The 17,816-nt window shown below is 36.1% G+C and overlaps 1 protein-coding gene across 2 annotated transcripts in view; it reads left to right on the top strand.

Annotated features, from left to right (window-relative positions):
• Positions 1–17,816, top strand: part of E23 (ABC transporter G family member E23) — a 356,089-nt gene that overhangs the window by 185,844 nt on the left and 152,429 nt on the right. Inside the window, exon 1 of one of the 2 annotated variants that reach the window (XM_074176091.1) lies at positions 8,141–8,536. The exons of the other annotated variant lie outside the window; for it this stretch is intronic. Within the exon in view, the coding sequence (XP_074032192.1) occupies positions 8,478–8,536 (59 nt within the window). The 5' untranslated portion in view covers positions 8,141–8,477. Of the gene's footprint in view, positions 1–8,140; positions 8,537–17,816 lie in introns of those variants that run through there. 2 annotated transcript variants of the gene reach the window in all.

Genomic DNA, 17,816 nt, shown 5'->3' with positions numbered 1-17,816 from the left:
GGGAGATTTTCACATATAGTAAGGGGGCATACTTGCAGACTAGCTATAAATCAAATTATTTAAAAGAACAATGCCTTCAGGCCAGTCTAAAATTACCTACACTGTAGGTTAATGAACTGACACCTATCAGAAAACGACTACCAATTGGGCGATTCGGACATGCGGTTGGTTATCCCGTTTACGGGTAGATGGGGCGATGACAAACATGTTTGTCATCGTTCGCTTCTGCCTTGCTCGAGAAAAGATACTCTGAAAGGAATTCGATTTTCTATTATGGAAAATCATCGACGAAATCAATTTCTCTGATGCATATAAATATTTTATTTGTATTACTGGATTTTATGTAATGAAATTGTATGTAATAATCTCACTATCGAATCACCTTACGCATGAGAATGATAACAGGGGTTTGACCACCACCAGATATATAGACCAGCTGATCTTTGGCGTTTTCCCAAAGTCTTGAAGATTTTTTTTTGATAAATTTAATTCACATGTATTCGCTATATTCCCTTATTATTGTTTTTTTAAGTAGTATGCGCTGATTAGGCCCTATCCCCCGAAGCCCCGATACAATCGGGAGCGCAGTGAGCCAAGAATGAAAGCCTTATGCATGTGACCGGCTAAGACAGAGTGTCCTGAATAGAGTCTGCAGAGTTCGAAGAGAAAATCTTGATATTTTATTCGCTTTTTCTACTCTTTTTGGACGATATTCGTCCCGCCAGGGGCTGAAAACTCCACGACAATTATCGTCTTGGTCTGGTGGTCGAGAAGGACTATATCAGGCTTATTAGCTTGTATGAGCCTGAGGGTGGGGAACGAATAGTTACAATAAATTCGGTACTTCTCGCCCCGTCAGAAGAATCATATTTCCAGAAAAGTGGTTTCCTATCAAAAGCTCAAAAGCCATACTAACACTGCCATCGTTACCATATCATATTCATGCTCAGCAGTAAATTCTGGGTCTGAAAAATAGATGATTGATATAAATAAAGGTGAATATTTTTGTAAACACATAATATTAGATTGTTTCAAAAGTTTTCTCTGTTTTATGAGTCTAATATGGAAGTTAATAGTTAATACTCAATCAATTTAATCAAAATTAGCGTCATTTGAATCAGCGCACTTCCTGCCAACATAATACAAGTTGAATAATTCTGTCGCCAAAAAAGAGAAGGAGACTGAAGGAATCGCCCTAAAATACACCCCTGAAAGTGACCCACCCTGTTTGGACTCTGGCTTGACCATATGTTATTGTGAAGCGAGTTCGCCAGAGTGGTATCAGTTGTTCAATACATCTCACTATTTTGTCGGGTTTCGCAAGGCATCTGAGCAAATGCAAGATGAGCTCATGCGATATTGTATCAAATGCCTTACGGTAATCGATCCAGGTCATAGAGACGGTACGCTTATATTGTATCGAGTCTTGCATTACACATCTATCGATTAGCAGGTTTCATCCAGCGACTCCTCTCTTCGACCCTCTCTGCTCATATATCCGTTCTAACACTCGGTCAACTGCAGTGAGTATTCCTGTGTATGAGATGCTTGTAAAAAACTCATAACACGAATTCAAGCATGTTATCGGTCTGTAAATTATTGTTATTACGATTATTAATAATTACAGGGCTTGTAGTAGACACAGTGAACCTTTTATATAGAGTTTCCTGTGAGCCTGTAAGCAGTTTTTGTACAATCTGCTTGAAAAGTTTTCGTTTTATTCACGAATATCTCTTGCTGCTTCATCAGCCTTCATTAATGTGATAAAAATCCTTATTTATTTATTTTTTACTGTGATTGAGAAGTTGGAAACCATATAGAAAGGAAATAATTCATCAGCCATTTTCAGTCTTTCATTTCTTAAAAATCCCAGATGAATATTTTCCTATGCTTGTGAATGAAATATATCAACCCCAGTCTGTTTCTTACTTCCCATTTTGTATTCAAAATCCAATAACGCCTACATGAAAATTTCAAGTAGAACAAATACCTTCTCAAGTGCTGTCGGAATGAACATTTCCTCAACGGAAGAATATGAAATTTCCCTAAATAATTCCATTCAGAATCGCACGCTGTGCGAATTCACAATGCAAATTGATCTCACGCTGGCCTCTCGAAAGAGGTTTCATGTTTTACTACCCTGAAAGCACCTTTGGTTAATTGAAAGTGGCGAAAACCGCTCTGCATGATGAAAACAATTAAAGATAAAAAAATGGCCGGACTTGAATTATATTCTCTTTATCTGAATTTGATCAACGTTACAGTAACGGAAGTCAGGTGCATGTGAGAGGTTATTAGAGTTTACTTACCATAATGTGGAACCGCATTTCATTATTTCAATTCTTGTTATTATGCGTAATAATAACTGATGAATAATCTATGTAATTATTATCGGTTTTATTAGCCGATGTGACGTGGAATCTCGACAAGAGTAATCACGTGTGATGGTTAGGAACGTAAAGGATGTTTCAAATTGATAATTAAAAAGTTATTGAGCCGGTAAAAAAACTCAATTTCAGTAATACGTTATAATTTCTTGGTTCACCAATACAAATTTCTCGTAGATTCATCAGAAAAAAGATTACATGATTGTCTCTGTAACAAGGATGTTTTGATTGTTACGATCTTCATTCGGGTTTGAAGACCGTCGTGGTTTGGAACTGTATCCTAACGTTTCGGAATACAAACAGGCTTTTAAAATCATCATCATTTTCGGAAACCACTCAGAAGGCCATCTTAAGAACAGAATCCGTCCCGCAAAGGCTCTACGATCTTCCGAAGATATATAGAAAAGAAGTTCAGTTGCGACCCATAGTGAATGCACCAGGTTCACATACATATTACTTGTCAAAACACCTTGCATCGATCCTCCAGCCTCATGTTGGAAAAATAACCGTGTACGTGAAGGATTCAACAGAAAAATCAAAGTATAACCTTGGAGCCAAGTGATAATCTGGTCAGTTTCGAAGTTGTGTCCTTGTTCACAATGTCCCGTTGGACATCTTGGACAATTATTTCAGAATTTTCGAACAAGTATAAGAAAACTGACCGAAATATAGTAATTAATAATAACGGAGAATCGACAGAAGATGCATCTGAAATAGCTTCTCTCTTTCTTCAACCAATTCTTCATCAAAACTCCAATTAATCTATTGAACAATATTCCTAAAATCAGTCATCTCAAGCGTAACAGCGATTTCAATAAGGTAAGCATGTTCTTGCAACCGTTTTCCGAAAAAGAACTTCTTTTACTTTTAAAGAGAAGAATGAATATTAAAAATTCTGCTGGATCAGATGAGGTCTCAGGGATGTATGAGGGATGTCCTCGAGGATATTATTGCTCCCCTAACTCATTTGGTGAATTCATCTTTTCAAACAGGTTTATTTCCAAATGCTATTGAAATTGGAAAAGTCATACCGATTCACAAGAAAAATTATTCTAAATTATTAGAAAATTACAGACCGATAACTATTCTATCTGTATTTTCAAAGTTATTTGAATATGCCTTTCTCGACCGTCTTTGGAATTTCATTGAGAAGCATATGATTTTATCTGACAAACATGATGGATTCCAGGGCGGAAAATCATCATCAACCGCTATATTACCTTTTTTCAACCAAATAATCGAACATATTGCTGCTAATGAATGTCCAGCAGCAATCTTCTGCGATCTAAGCCGAGCGTTTGACTGTGTAAACCACGGAAAACTATTGAAATTGTTAGAACTATATGGTTTGAGGGATCTCCCACTAAAATGGATTGAATCATTTCTGGTGGACAGGAAACAATATGTATCTATACGAATAAACTCTAATGATACAAAATATAATAGAAAATCTGAATGTCTGGATGTTGATATGGGTGTCCCACAAGGTTCCGTCGTGGGACCCGTTTTGTTTATTTTGTACAATAATCAGATTGATTCCTTTTTAAATAGTTGTCATCACTCTGCCTATGCAGATGATTTATCTTTGGTATTGTCTTCACCTGACACTAATTTACTGAATGCTAATAGTAGTGATCTACAGATCAGATTTCTTGGAGTATATCTAGATGAATTTTTGAGTTGGAAAACCCACTGTAATAAACTAATGGGCAAATTGAATTACCTGAATTTTCTTTTTTTGAATCTTCGAAATGTTCTCAATAATAAGGCACAGCTACTGGCAATTTACTACACCCAAATTGATTCAAGGCTTATGCTATATGTCTCTGGGGAAATTCCACCTCAGCATCGGATGTTTTTCATCTGTCAAAAACGCATATTACGTACTTCAGTACATATTCCATCTAGGGACCCATATTCCGTACACATTTTCAAAATGTACGAATTTTACCTCTTCCATATATATATAGCTGTTTATATTTTTGAAAATAGATCGTTGTTCGAATTGAATGAAGATATTCATGGATATAATACAAGAAATTAACACTCTATGTATATTCCATTGCTCCCCATTGCTACCTAGTACATGGGGCCACAAATTTTTAACAAACTTCCAGATATCATTAAGCAGCATAAAAATGTGAGACATTTGAAAAAAGATTTGAAACATTTTTTATCGGAGGAATGTTTTCATTCGCTTTCCGAATTTTTAATTGAAAATTAATGTAAGTGAGTACCTTATCTTAAATTCATATTTTATTTTTTCAAATACCCTAAATAACCTTAGAATTGAGCTTGACAATTCCCATACATGTAACTGTCAACGGGAAATAAAGATTTATTATTATTATTACATTAAGATGCTTTGAGAGAGATAGCCAACCTGTTTCCTAGTGATATTGTCGGACTCTTCAAGGCGTGCCTCACGGGAAGTTACTTCCAATGGAGAGGAGATTTCTATGAGCAATTAGACGGCGTAGCGATGGGAAGTCCACTCAGCCCATTGCTAGCCAACTTCTTCATGAAGAAATTTGAGAAGAAGGCAACTGACGCTTTCGATTTCAAACCAACCATTTGGCTACGATACGTGGATGTCACCTTTGTTATCTGGAGACATGTGAGGGACAGACTGAACCTATTTCTAGACCACATAAATGCTCAACACCCTAGCATCAAGTTCACCATGAAGACTGAACAGGAACGACGAATAGCTTTTCTGGATGTACTCGTCGAAAGACTTGGCACAAGACTGACACATAAAGTGTACCGAAAACCGACACATACGCACAGATATCTGCATGAACTTTCGAACCACCATCCGAGTCAAAGGCGGGGAATCATCAACACCCTGACAGAACGTGCCCGTAGGATATGTGAACCGGAACACCTATGAGAAGAATTGGAGCATCGTCAAGTGGCTCTAAGATCGAACGGATACAGTGTAACCGAGATCAACAAGGCCATGAAACTGAAGACTACAAGTCAAAATAGGGAGGAAACTCAAACGGTTGCACGTGAATTTCTACCGTACATCCCTAGGGTTACAGACAGAATCGGAAATATTTCAAGGAAGCATAACATAAAAATAGTGTTCAAGCCCACCAGGAAAATACAACAGAGCCTGAGATCTGCGAAAGACAAAAGAGATCCACTCTCAGCTGCGGGGGTATATCGTGTACCATGCATCTGCGGAAAAGTTTATATCGGTACCACAAAAAGATCCTTGGGTACAAGGTTGAATGAACATCGGAGAAACTGTAGATTAGGTCAAATAGAAAAATCGGCAGTAGCAGAACACGCGTTTAGTGAAGAAGATCATACGATATTGTTTGAAGATGTGAAACTACTTCCACCCGATCATGGATACCACAGTCATAAACATAAGGAAAACTACAACAGAGGAGGCTATAACACAACCGGATTTGGAATCCCATACTGAAAAATGCTAAGGTGGCGACAGTGCAACGCAATGCAACGTCATCAACAGGTAATAAACCTTCAGCCAATAACAACGCATCAACAGGAAAAGCGGGCTACCAACTTAAGAACTAGAAAATCACTAGTCATCGGTGAACCTTCAAGATGAATAAACCACTGAAGAAGCTAGCCACTCGTGCTGGCGAAACGTTGAGATGCAGTTCAAAACCACGAAGGCCTTGAAACCCAAATGAAGATCGTAACAATGAAAATCTCGGCTGCGAAAGCCTTAACTAATTTATAAGGATGTTTTGGATGGAAGGAAATTACGTCAATTTCTGAATACAGCATCAGTCCAGAGAAAAGATTACAATGGGGAATGTTCCTCAATTTGGGTTATTACAGCAAATGCAAGTTTGAACAAAATAAAGTTGAGTTCAATTCATGAGTTTTTTAAATTTACTTCGAAAATTATTCAAATTGATGTTTCAAATGTTGGGTTTTAATTTTTAAAGGGATTTGTTTCTAATTCACATATTGGCAACAGCGCCTAGAATACTAGATCGGAGTTCAGGTTAGTAGTATGCTAGAAGAAGAAGAATCATGTCAATAGTGTCAAATTAAGGCAAAATGTAAATTATGGTTCAATACCACCTCCACAAGCCACATAAGCAACAGTTGTTTTGTTATTTATTTATATAGGGGAAGATAGATTAGGCGCACAAAATGTCATATGTCACAGAATGTCTCGGAACTCGAAACATAAGTAAACAGAACAGCACGCCTCTGAAATATGTCATCTTTGTTTGTCTCATACAGGTAACAAATTCATTGTTCTTTATTAGCTATAACTGATGTTGCCAAATGATGAAATAGAAACGAATCCCTTCAAATGTTGAATGCATTATTTCATTCTTCTTTTTTAAGTATTTAAATAATTTTTTAAAGAAAAAGGTTGAAATGATAAGTTTAAAATGCGTTGTTTCAGGGCTCTTTTATGGAAACTACTTGATTTTCGTCAGGAGGAACATTTCCCATTACTTGGACTGTTGAAAAATAAGGTGAATATTCAAATTTCGCGGCAACGTATATTCGATTAACGATTTTTTTATATTTGTACACTCGTCTTGAACATATGTTCCGGGTTTTAGCTGTTTAGCTTGCAGCGGGAAATGTTGATTACAGCACAAAACTGAAAAATAAGTTCACTCCTGGTACAACAATATTGCAATATTGTCTATTTAAGTATTAACATTCGTAACATATAACACTTGATAATTTAATTAGTTTCTTCATATTGTTGGTTGACTAGAAAAAGACGAAGAGCTACTTGTTGGTCATCATTTTGAATAAAAAAAGAATTTTGGTACACTGGTTTTGAAAATACAGCTACGTTTGTGATATTTATGCAAAATATGTTATGCACAAATCCGATTCTAATTGAGGTTATAGACAAATTGAAGAGTTTGTTTTTAATCATTCCACTCTGGTGAATCTCATTATTAATGAATCGTTTTTGAATTCACGCTCGAATACGATTAAAATTTATTTGAAATCTGTTTTTCCGTTAACCAGCTGTCGCACCCCTACGAACCATAACCCTCAGAAGTCGAAACTTGTGCGAGCTAAGGATTAACGATGTCTTACCTTTTAACGTGTGATTCCTAACACGGAATCGCCAGAAAATACTTATGATACGTCAACTGTCAGTTTTGCGTCACTTGTCAATTTTGTGTCACTTGTCAGTTCTGGAGCGTAAATTGTCAGTTGAAAGTTTTCCAAAATGTAACGTAACTTGGCAATTTTGAACCTCGATACGTACCATTTTTGCAAGTGACTGAAGTAACGCCTATTTCTCATGTTTCAGTGTCTATGTGTATGTTATTCCTAGTTTTGTATCCATGTTCCACGATTTCCAGCACTGACATTATTTCAAGGCCAGTGTAAGTTTTTCAATGATCTACCCGTTTGCATTGTTTCATGAATGCGTGAAATATTCGTGACGGATCCTTCCTGTATAACTGCATTAGGACTACTATCAACAATCGAACATGACTGAACGTATTGGTAAATTAAATTCTATTTTTGACCTGGATCTTCCACGCCGGTGCAAGGCAATTATATCAAAAACATTTCCTAGCGGTCCTACAGCAAGCTCATCAATAAGCGAAACCGTTCGTTTTTTTATGTGGGTACTAAAATATTTATCCCGTCGTCCGTTTGCCACCAACCAAAAATACTGAAGTAGGAAGTGGAAAATAACGGATACCGTCATAGGACATTTGACATTAGAGAAATCTGAACAAACGACATAGCCGACTGTGACTTTAATTCGGCACTCTTTTGTTTGGTGACGAGTGGCCCGCGTAGATTTTCAGCTGTTTCGTTAGTATCAGGTTCAACAACCTACGCGTCATAACTGGGTCGATTTTTAGCGCCCAGTATTTACATCTGTTTTAAAATTATCTATTCTCAAATTTGTTGTTGTGTCGCTCGATTTTATTTGTACAGTTCAGTGACTTTTTCAATATTTTCATTTCTCTGCGTTCGGGTGTTTTTTCTTCTTCTTCTCACGCGTGAAATTAGAAAGTGGCGAGTTTCGCCGATGGTAATGAGCAATACCATCATCACCGCTGCGGAACAGAGTATGTGAATTGTGAAACTTATGCAATAATGTTTACGTTTTTGAACGATATATCTGGTCTCGGAGATGAATCTCCCAATGGAGGAAGGTGAGTTTCAGTCGAAATATATCGGTTTGGAACTTTTACATTAATACAAGTTGTTGAAACTATTCAGGTAGTTTTCTTGGTAAATTTTTCTCAACGGAAAACTCTAATATTTCTAAAATTTGGAATCGCAAAACTGCAGCTGCTCAATTTCAGCGCAAAGAAAAACATTTCGAATTTTAAAGTCGAAATTACGAGTTTAAAGTCAAAATTTTGAGATCAAAGTCGAAATTTTAAAAATGAAGTAGAAATTTTGAGATTAAATCGTAATTTCGAGGTTAAAGGCAAAAATTCGAGATATAAGTCGAAATTTCCAGTTTAAAGTCGAAATTTCAAGAACAAAGTTGAAATTTCGAGATCAAACTCGCAATTTCAAGATCAAATTAGAAGAGATTAAAGTCGAAATTTCGAGATTGAAATCGAAATTTCAAAAATAAAATTGAAATTTCTACATTAAACTCGAAACTTTGAAGTTATAGTCAAAATTTTGAGATATATGAGTCAAAATTTATAGATTTTGTTCGATATTTCGGGTTTAAAGTCGTAATTTCTGAATCAAAGTCGAAATTTCAAAACTGAAGTTGAAATTTTGAGATTAAACTCTTAATTTCGAGGTTGAAGGCAAAAATTCGATATATACGCCAAAATTTCGAGTTTAAAGTCGAAATTTCAAAAACAAAATTGAAATTTTGATATTAAAGTCGAAATTTCAAGATTTTGGAATCGAAATTTCAATAAAAAAAAAGAAAGAGGTGAAATTTTGAGATTAAACTCGAATTTTGAGATTGAAGTCGAAATTTCGAAGATGAAGTAAAAATTTCGAGATATAAGTCGAAATTTATAGATTCAATTGAATATTTTGAATTTCAAGTCGAAATTTCAAGATAGAACACGAAAAGATTAAAATCGAAATTTCGAGTTTATAGTCAAAATTTCGAGATATAAGTCGAAATTTATAGATTGTAGTTGAAGTTTCTAGTTTGAAGTCAAAATTTCGAGTTCAAAGTGGTGATTTCCTCAAGTCGGTCAGTTGCAAAGACAAGCTTTGACATCGGCCACCGAAGAGATTTGTCATTTGTCTTTCACTGCTAGCCAACTAGTTGTAAACAAAACGCATTAATGATTCAACAACAGAAATCACTATTTCGACCCGTCATAGGCCAGTGGTGCTAGGCTAAATCACAAATGTATAGGATATCGACCCGATAGATGGCGTATCCGCCAGTTAAGTCCAGCACAGCAATGCATTTGTAGTTCAGCCTAGCACCACTGATGAGACCTACGGCCAGTCGAAATAGCGCTGTTCGGTGTTGAATCCTGAATGCTTTGATTTATAACTATTGGCGGTCGATGTCGAAGCTTGGCTTTGCAATTGACTGCCTTGAGGAGCTTCATTTATCTTTGATATTCGAGTATTGAGTTCTTCGTCGATCTCACTCGAAATTTCGTTTCGAAACTCAAAAATTTCGACTTTGATATCATAATTTCCACTTTATTCTCGAAATTTCGACTTCAAACTCCAAATGAAATGAAAATGTGTGGGGCTTCCACGCTTCCGTACTGACACGTATCCCTTCAAATAATCTAGAGGCGTCATATCAGGTTATCCAGTGGACCATTCTAAGCGTCCATGTTTGTCTATATTTTGGTTTGGATAACTGACAAACCAAATGAATTTTCAATTGGTATTTTGTTTCGACCAGATGAGGCACCCCCTCATTACGACAGGCTGGTTTAAAAGTGAAAATTATCCAAACCGGTGATTGGATGAACGTGGTCACTTGAAATGACCCGCTAAATCACCTGATATGACGCTCTTAGGTTTTTTATTGGGGATTCGAGAAATTCAAAAAGTGAGAAAATATCGTCTGTATTTTGTTTTTCTATACATCAACAATATTTCTATAGATGATGTCATAGTGCAGCCATATTGAATTTAGAGGAAATGGCTCTTGTGGCACCTCTTCACTAAACGGTCACCTGTGTTATATCGATGAAAAGTGAGCTTTACGTTTTATCAAATGATCTAAAAAACATACAGGGTTCTATTCTTGACCTGATTAAACCAAAATATGTTTTTATTGTTTTTCCATCAGAATAATCCATCTCCTTAAGACAGAAACTTGTTCCGTAATAGTGATTTTTTTTAAAATATTAGCTTCATTGAACTATACCTTCGTTTCTAATTTCTGATTCTTCATCCCAGAAACAACTAAATGATACCTTGATTTCTTTGTCACCCGGTATATAGAACGTAACATCCGGTTACTTTTCAGAAAAAAAAATTGTCAGTTAATCTCAGTTGAAAATTTAGATAGTAGTGGCTGCATATCAGAAACATCCTATTATATAATACGAAGCTCGCTAAAAAAATTATTTATTGGTATAAGTGAAAACCATCCTTGACAAAATTCCAATCCTTTTCTATGATTCACCAAACGGAAATTATGAAATGATTACGCACAATAAAGAATGGCAAATGTATCCAAAAGCATATACAAAAATATCTTTCTCTGAAACACAAACTCGATGAATATTTCATGTGTCGAGTAATTTATTATTATTAGTCATACTAACATCCAAAGTAATCGGTGTTAGTGTGGTTTGAAAAACTTTAGTTGCAGTATCTTTTTTTTAAGAACGAAACACAAGCACTACAGGAAAATCCTTAAGGCACTCTCAGAGCTGTACCTGTGCGAAAGTAGCGATTCACATTGGATTTGAATCGCTGGAGATTAAATCCATTTGGAAAAGCTTTCTCAGGAAGTTCATTTCACATAGAGGCAGTTCTCCAAATGAAAGAGTTTTTAAACAGCGGAGTTCGAGGTGAATTGAGTTGAACCTCAAAACGATGAGCTGTCATAGTCCATCGCGTATTTCCGATATGTACCGCTCCTAGTGGAATCAAATATGCCAAGTCATTTGAACACCTTCCGTGAAAGTATACTTTCCTTCGATGTTCCAGGCTATCAAGGTTGCACGTGATGTTCGCGTCTCCAATCAGGCGGATGGTTCTTTTCTGGATGGAATCCAGCAACTTCAGGGTATGTTTGGGGGGCAGCTCCATACATGAGAACAATACTCCAAAGAAGGTTTAATCTGAGTTTTATAAAGCATCAAAAGTTGCATTGGTGTGTATAGTTTTTTGGTTCGGAACAATGTTCCAAGCTTTTGAGAAGCAGGCTTTGCAATTCCAGCTACATGATTGTGCCAAGAGATATTGGTGTCCATTTTAACTCATAACGAATATACTGAAACAGAAAGCGGAATTATCTGACCTGACGTTATTATATCCGGTTCGGAGACATATATATATCTTTTTGGAGAAAACCGATGACTGTGTTTTTGAGTTTTGTAGCATTGAATTGAACATGGTTACTTCCACCCCAATTTGAAATCACTTCTAGATCCTCATTAAGATATGCAACCTCCTGTTGCCGGTGTAGATGTGCCTCTGACGCCGATGTCCTGGAATCCAAATGGAATGACGAGACAAGTGTACTGTCGTCAGCAAAACAATATATTGGACTCTTCGTTGGAGCAATATTGATCCATGGGGAACACCAGTGTTGATGGTGAAAGTATTCGAAAGATATCCATGGACTTTTTCACTATAATGGTAAAAACCAATTGAAAAAAGTATTCTTCGATTATCTCTTTTTCGAAGCATTTTTAATAATGACTGATCAATCAAAAATATTCACTAGAACGTGAATTGTTTGTATTTTCTGCACTTCGAACTCAATGCCATTTCCGCCAAGTCTTACGCCTTTGAATTGGTTTCAAATTATTCAGAGTCATGTCCCTATATTCAAATCTGAATTGTCCGTAAATTTGACAGGGGGGATCATTTGAATCTGTAAAATTCGCATTTGTTTATTCTTCGTACATATGACTAATTGCTCTCACTAACATCAAGAGAAAAAAGTCATAATAAAGTTCTCAGCTAGTAGATTTTGTTTGCTTTCACGTCTTTATTGTCCTTGAAGAAACTATTGAAGGATTAAGCTGATCCCGATAATCACAAAAAATCAGTATTGAGGTACATGTTCATGGTTGCCAGATTTCTTGATTATTTTGCAGACTATCTGAAATTTCTGAACGCCATAATTTATTTGGAGAAATATCAGCGTTTTTTTTGTTTTAAGGAGAAAATTATATTGAGTGAAATTCAAGTATATAATACTTATATAGTTGAAACATAAATTTTGAAGAAAAAAATCATACACCAGGTTGCAGGGTAATCGGCTCCAGACAGACGTGAATATTTTGTTTGTGTGTGACGAATCGGGACGAACTCATCTGCTGATGTGTACGAACTCACGATTTCCGGCGCCTGGTCTGTCGCAACACTTGTAACTAAAATTAAATCACAAGTGTCTGAATCAAGCGGAATCTTTCACTTCGAAAACCGCGTAATCCCATTTGATTAAAATGCGAAGTCGGCGTACCACATGTTTAATCTGCTAATGAAAATTGAAAAGTTGAACGTTTTGGCGTTTTTCAGCCGTTCAATTTGGTGGTGAAATGAAATTTATCCGGTTTGGTTTACGAGGGACGTTCAAAAAGTATCGTGAGAAGACAGCGGACCCGGAGAACTTCTAACTGTCTCAAAAATGAATAAATGTTGAGTTAATAACTGAGTTTTATTGAATTTTTGTATTGTTTGTGAAAGACGCAATCAAACTTCGAACACTGCGTTCATAAATACTATCAATGCCAAATGCTTGGTTGATTTTTTGGGCTGTTCGGCAGTGCATGGGTGCAATTTAAATTCGCAGAGAAAAATTGGCTGAAAATCGGTTAACGACATCATATAGTAAGAAGAAGAAGAAAAATTACCAGCGTCAATGTGTTATAATTTGTGTTATGAATTCTATATAAAAGAAATAGGGGGAGACTTACAGAGCGATCCAAAAAAATTCTGGGCTTATATCAAGGAACGTCGAAAAAACTGTGCTGTTGCTAACAGATTCACTTATGATAATGATGAATTATTCAATGATGAGGATATTGCAGACGGTTTTGCTACTTTCTTCAAATCAACTTTCACGAATAGCGGTGTGCCGGTAAACCCCATACTAGTTCCTGAGTATGACCTAGACATCATTGAAATTGGTGATATTAAGGAACAAGAGGTTGAAAATGCTATTAAGACACTGAAACCCAAAGCAGCCATTGGAATCGATGGCATTCCAGCCTACTTTTTCAAGGCTTACTGTGACTTGTTAAAGCACCACTGACATTGATATTCAATCTTTCTCTGAAAGAAAATAGTTTTCCAAGCTTTCTCAAAATTGGCAGATTTACCCCCATACACAAAAGCGGCAATAAGAACAATGCAAGAAACTACAGACCCATAACAGTCTTACCAGCTTTGTCGAAGATATTTGAACAGGTAATATATAATCGAGTATACAATCACGTAGACTCAGTAATAATCGACCAACAGCATGGCTTTATTCGTAATAAATCTACCATTACCAATTTATGCGCATTTAGTAACTTTGTTACGAATGGAATAATAAATGGCTATCAAATAGACCTTATATATACTGAGTTGGCCAAGACATTCGACAGAGTTAACCACGAGGTTTCAATCCTGAAATTAAAAGCATTCGGTTTCACAAACAGCACACTTGATTTCTTTCACTGCTATCAATCCAACAGAATATAGTTCGTACAGTTTAACAACGTATCTTCCTACAAATTCACCGCTACTTCGGGAGTTCCGCAGGGCTCGATTTTGGGACCTCTCCTGTTCGTGTTATTTGTTAATGACGTTTCTCGGTATATCGGGCATTCTCAATTTCTCCTATATGCCGATGATCTCAAGTTGTTTAGAAGATTCGAAAGCGAAAAAAGATTATAATATGCTTCAAGATGATCTCAATAATCTATCTACTTACTTTTCAGTACCTGACCTATGTCTCAATGAAGCTGAATGCAAAATAATGAGTTTCACACGAAAGAAGTCACCTACTATCAAGGACTATTTCATTAGTCATACCAATATACAGAGAATCAATGAGATGAAATATCTCGGGATCATTTTTACTGGTGTGTTCAGTTTCTCTCGGCACATTGAATACTTAGTATCTCAATGTTATAGAAAAATGAGCTTTGTCTTAAGATCTAGCCGTGAATTCAATCACGATACTTGTTTGTTACTCTTTAACTCCATTGTTCGTTCTAAGCGGGAATATGGTTGTGTCATTTGGAACCCAAAGACCTTTTTATATTCTGAAACTATAGAAAAAGTCCAGAAACGATTATTAAGAACACTCTTCTTCGGAAAACACAATGTTTGGCCTTTATTTATATCGTATTCTAGCCAATTACAAGAATGTAACATGCAACCATTGAAATGCCGCCGTGAGTCCTGGGAAGTGATTTTTGTTTTTAACATTCTTAGAAAACTAAAAGTAGGTACCTGAAATTCTCTATACTATTGATTTTATTATACCTGACGTAAGACTGAGAAGAAGATACAATCTATTTCGTATCTCAAACAATTTGTCTCCTCTTCTACAATGTCTCGAAAGAGTTAACAAAATGGCGAGGGACTGTGAACTGGATATATTCAGTATTACAGAGGGACATTTTCTTCGAATGCTCAAATGTGTCTGAATCTTTTTACGGTCATTTTATTATTTATTGTTTTACATTGTTATATTCTATATCGATTTTAACTGTATCAATGATACTCAATGAATATTATAAGTAAGGAACTTTAAAGAAAAACTGTACATCATGTAAGTGGAAACCATTCTGTTTTTTGTTCAGTATGAATAAATTTCTATTCTGTATAGCGTACAAAATTCTCTATAGATCAGTATTCACCACGACACAGTAGAATGAATATTTATCGAGATATGGAGCTAACAGAAACATACTACATACATAGTCATTTTTGATATTTACAATCATATGATAATTATCAGTGAAATTGAACTGAGCCTCAACTCTCAAACAGTAGAACAGTAGTTCGAGAGCCAGAACAGGGGGTCTATTGCAAAAATAGTAGTAATAGCAATGGCAACATGAACACGATTTATTGTTTCTTCATCTGCAGTGGATTGATTCACAATATTTCGCAGTCTGAAGCCATAACGGCTTCTTTGTGGACGATTCCATCTTTTTACTCCTGGCACAGAAAGAACCAAGTATTGTATAATTATGGGTCGGGAGACATGTGGCCTGCAAAATGCTGGATGAGGTATGCTGAAAACTTAAAAAAAACTGTTTCTGATGGAAGCAGACAAATGAAAGGACACCATCTATATTCGAAGAGTGTAAACTTTCCTTAATAGTGATAACTGTTTCGAAACTATTTTCTCGGTTTGTTGAAGGCCGTGGTCTGTAGCTTTTTATGCCTGACATTTTGCCTTCCACTGCGGTAGACATTATACAAGGCGAGGCATCGTAAGAAGTGTTCTGATTTTTCTTGAAACAGAAATTACAATTCTTTAGTATTGTTGCGTATTGTTGTGGACAATATATAATATATCCAAAAGAAGTTATAGAATTATAAATATTCATATAAAGAAATTGAAAAGGGTATATTTTTAGGAGAAAGAAAGGTTTTGGCTTCTTACTTCTACATCTTAATACAAAAAAATGTGAAAATCTTCCAAAGAAAGAAAGACAGCAATCAATTTCAAAAAGTTAAATTGAAAGGGTATATTTTTTGGAAAGATTAAATTTTGTGAAAGACAGTTTTTGGTTTTCTACTTCTCCATCTTGATACAAAAGATGTGGGAATCTTCCAAAGAAAGGAAGGAATCAATCAATTTCAAAAATTAACTCGGTACAAAGATGTGTAGATCATGCAGAGAAGTAACTTTCAGACACAAACTGGAAGAAAATGCCCCTCCCGAAACAGCTATTTTCATATAAACATTGAATTACACAAAGAAAAAATCCGAAACGAATACTTTTATATGAACACTGATTTATACGAAAAACACATTTCTCTTTTCCGTTTGTATTCCAAACATTTGTATGGAATCGATTCAGATTTTTTTCAAGATTTTTTTTGTATCAAGATGGAAAAGTAGAAGGCCAAAAACTTTCTTTTTCAAAAAGTTACTTCTTTGTATGATCTGCACATCTTTGTATAAAGTTACCTCTTTCAAATTGCTTCCTCCTTTCCTTTCTTTGTATCAAGATGGAGAAATAGAAAGCCAAATCCTCTCTTCCTCAAAAATGTATATGACATAGGTACTGAGAGTACGATTTTGATAATCCTTGCTTGCGTTTGGTAGATTTCATGTAATACTACTCGGTTCAGTCATAGACAAATAGATTTGCTTGATGCTACTTGTTGCAGAGATGACATAATGAATGAGCACCTCAACATTTCCGTAGATTGGTTGATTCTCACGTTGTTTTAGGATCTCTTCTCCATCTGGAATGGAGTTGAATTTTTTTTTCTGAAATTCTGTTACAGCCAGTTTGAACTATTTCATGCACATTTCGACTACGACTATTGACAGTTTCGATCTCCTCAGCAGTCTCCGTACTTTGTGAAAAAGTGTTTCAATCGGAAGTAGCAAATACAGAAGCAGACTTCCAGTTGATGCAGATAAGATTCTCTCTTGGATGATCTGAGAAACTTCTTCTATGGAAAAGTGGTGTAGGAACATTCTGTGACAAAACTGCTGATGAATTATTGGAAAGGATTCAGTAAATGTTACAGTTGGCAGAAGAACCTAAGGCGTATAAGAAGATTTATAACATGCAACAAGATACAACATTTTCCAGACCAAAGTATTAGGTTAGGTTAGGTCCAAAGTGAGTGAGTCTATTCGACCCTCCACCGCAACCCGCAAGGGTTTATTTTGGCTCACACCTATTCACACTCGACCAAATAAACCCAGCTTCACAACGAAGCCGATTAGTTTGTATGGTGAGTGGTATTTCTGGTCAGAAGTACGGCTCTGTTGAACTCTAAAAACCTGATTCAGTCCCCAGCGGGACAGGCACAAAGTATGTGCTCTACTCTTTCATCATTTTCCCAACAGAGGCGACATACACTGTCTTCCCACAGTCAGAATCTGCATATGATGAAGGACTGTTAGACATAGTAGCTCATCCCTACTGTAGTCCAACAAATGTTTGGTATCAAGCTTCGCAGAGTGAATAAACGCCTTGTAGTGAGCCAATCCTGGAAGATTCGTAGGGGTGACTAAACGCCTTGGAGTGAGCCAATCCTGGAAGATTCTGCCAGAAGTCCATAAGTCTTCTTGCTATCCAGGTGTTCAATCTTTGTTTGGCAAAG

Source organism: Leptinotarsa decemlineata, unplaced genomic scaffold, assembly GCF_025532065.1.
Source record: "Leptinotarsa decemlineata unplaced genomic scaffold, Ldec_3_MD MMD2_tig00001393_RagTag_RagTag, whole genome shotgun sequence".
In the NCBI taxonomy this organism is placed as follows: Eukaryota; Metazoa; Arthropoda; class Insecta; order Coleoptera; family Chrysomelidae; genus Leptinotarsa; species Leptinotarsa decemlineata.
This window is presented reverse-complemented; position numbering and strand designations above follow the sequence as displayed.